Raw genomic sequence first — 2585 nt, forward strand, 5'->3', positions numbered from 1 at the left:
CATCTCTGAGGTAGGAAATATACTCACCGTGGTCACTATCACTGCCAACCCATTGTTGGGGTCTCCCATGTACTATTTCCTGGCCTATCTCTCTTTCATTGATGCCTGCTATTCTTCTGTTAATACCCCTAAACTGATCATAGATTCACTCCGTGAAAAGAAGACCACCACATTCAATGCATGTATAATACAAATCTTTGGAGAACATTTCTTTGCAGGTGCTGATATCATCCTACTTACTGTGATGGCCTATGACCGCTATGTGGCCATCTGCAAGCCATTGCACTACACGACCGTCATGAATCGGCATGTGTGTGGCCTGTTAATGGGAGTGGTGTGGGTGGGAGGCTTTCTTCATGGAGCCATACAGATCCTCTTTATCATCCCTTTACCTTTCTGTGGCCCTAATGTCATAGATCACTTTATGTGTGATCTGAACCCTTTGCTCAATCTTGCCTGCACTGATACCCACACTCTAGGGCTCTTTGTTGCTGCCAACAGTGGATTCATCTGTGTCTTCCTTTTCCTTCTCTTGATCATCTCCTATGTGGTCATTCTGTACTCCCTAAGGAACCACAGCTTGGAGGCAAAGCGCAAAGCCCTCTCCACCTGTGTCTCTCACATCACAGTAGTTATCCTATTCTTTGTGCCTTGCATTTTTGTGTACATGAGACCAGCGATTACTTTATCTATTGATAAAACAGTCTCAGTGTTCTACACTATGATAACACCAATGTTAAACCCCTTAATCTATACCTTAAGAAATGATCAGATGAAAAATGCCATTAGGAAATTGTGTAGTAGAAGAGTTATTTCAAGTGAGAAATAAATATGCCTGGAACTCAGCATTGATTCAATGAAAACAAAGGTCAAAAGGACATTTTGGAAGTTCTCAGAAAGGATACCTACCAAATAAAGAGTAAATAAACTACTATGAATGCTACCTTCTGAACTGAGTAGAGCAGAAATGTGTGCAAGAAAGAAAAAAACTAACCATAGCTTTTTACATATATACATATATATATATACACATACATATGTACAGCACATAGTATAATTATATATATATTCATATTCACTATGAATATTTAGTATCTATATATTCACTCTCCATAAAATCTAACATATTTTATTAAGAATTCTGCTCAGTTTTATATACCAGTATTGATGATAACATGCTTCCTATAAAATTAGAGTCTAAAATGTCTATAACATTGCAAAAGTGAAGAGCCCTTTAACCTCCGAGAGGTAATGAAGATTCCTCCAAGTTTTCAAATTCCCTTGTAGACTTCAGAGTCACGTAGTATTGTTCAAGTTACCCTTCATAGGCTGCTAACCCATTACAAAGAATCATGACTCAAATTAATGAACATCTTATTATCTGAGAGGGATTTTTTTTTTTTTAAATAAAGTCACACTCCATAGAGCACTTAACTATTTGTTAAAAATAGTTTCTACAAGTCAGCACAATATCTGGGGCACAATAAATATTGAATGATGAATAATGGCATGAAGGGAGTTGAATAACATCAAGAAAACTTTGACCAAAGAAATAATTGTGGAGACAAGAGACTTTTTTCCTCCATTTATCTGATTCAGACTGAGATTTCTAGTGAGATCTCTCTGAGAAACCACAATTTTTTGAACTCTTCATTGAACTATGCATTTACAAATATTGAAACTGAGATTCTCAATGAAAGAGCAAATATCTTACATTGACATTTTCCCTGCTTTCAGCAAGATTTCATCATCATATGAATGTGAGCTGATCATGACATTTTTCTCTGTTAATTAGATTATTTCTAAGTAACATTTCATTATGAAAAGTTTTAAAAAATAAGTGGTTCCATCTTTACACAAAACAACTTTAGGATAAATATATTCCATTTATATATCTGTGTGTGTGTGTATAATATTTCCCATTCATTAATCAATAGATATTTCTGACAAAAAAATATATCAGACGCATTGATGGTTGCTGGGCCTTCAGTGGTGAATAGAGCAGAACAAAGGTCTTGCCATCAAAAGCTTCAGATCCATTGAGAGATACCCAGAGGGGAGCAGAATATGATAAGACCATGTTATAAGTGGAAATGTAGTGACAGCACAGGGGGGCAAAGAAAGCATGTTTGAGGGACACACAACAAAGATCAGGGGGTCAGGAAGATTTCCTAGATGAAAACATCAAAAATGGGCACAAAAGAGGAAGGGGAATCATGAGGATGAATAGGCATGTGTTAGGATGAGAATATTCCCTTTGTTGCATAACAGAGACCAAGGGTGAAAGATAGTATTCAGAAAACACTATCATTTCAATATGCTGTAGCTATTGGCTCATCTCTTCATTCAATAATTAATTATTGAGCTTCTTCTATGTGTTGGTTTATAAGCTGGACACTGAGCTTCTAAAAGTCTAGTTAGTACAATGTGAAACTAGAAAGTGATGGGGAAGATAAGAAGAGTCTCATATATGTGATAGAGCTTCATGCCAAGTACCATGGGGGACACATTGGAAGTGTCTTCATACTTTTTCATGGCCTGGAGCTCATTTCTCTTGGCAATGAATAATACTCCACTGTCTGATG

At 36.6% G+C, this 2585-nt stretch overlaps 1 protein-coding gene across 1 annotated transcript; it reads left to right on the top strand.

The window, feature by feature from the left end:
* Positions 1-4: 4 nt before the first annotated feature.
* On the top strand, positions 5-829 carry LOC116860517 (olfactory receptor 4C13-like; the record flags this gene model as incomplete). The annotated part of the gene is made up of 1 exon (XM_032846567.1): positions 5-829. A coding segment is annotated over one exon (825 nt), but the record flags the coding sequence as incomplete, so codon positions are not given.
* Positions 830-2585: the final 1756 nt, after the last annotated feature.

The sequence above is a fragment of the Lontra canadensis genome, unplaced genomic scaffold (genome assembly GCF_010015895.1).
Source record: "Lontra canadensis isolate GAN:19392208 unplaced genomic scaffold, GSC_riverotter_1.0 scaffold176, whole genome shotgun sequence".
Classification (NCBI taxonomy): Eukaryota; Metazoa; Chordata; class Mammalia; order Carnivora; family Mustelidae; genus Lontra; species Lontra canadensis.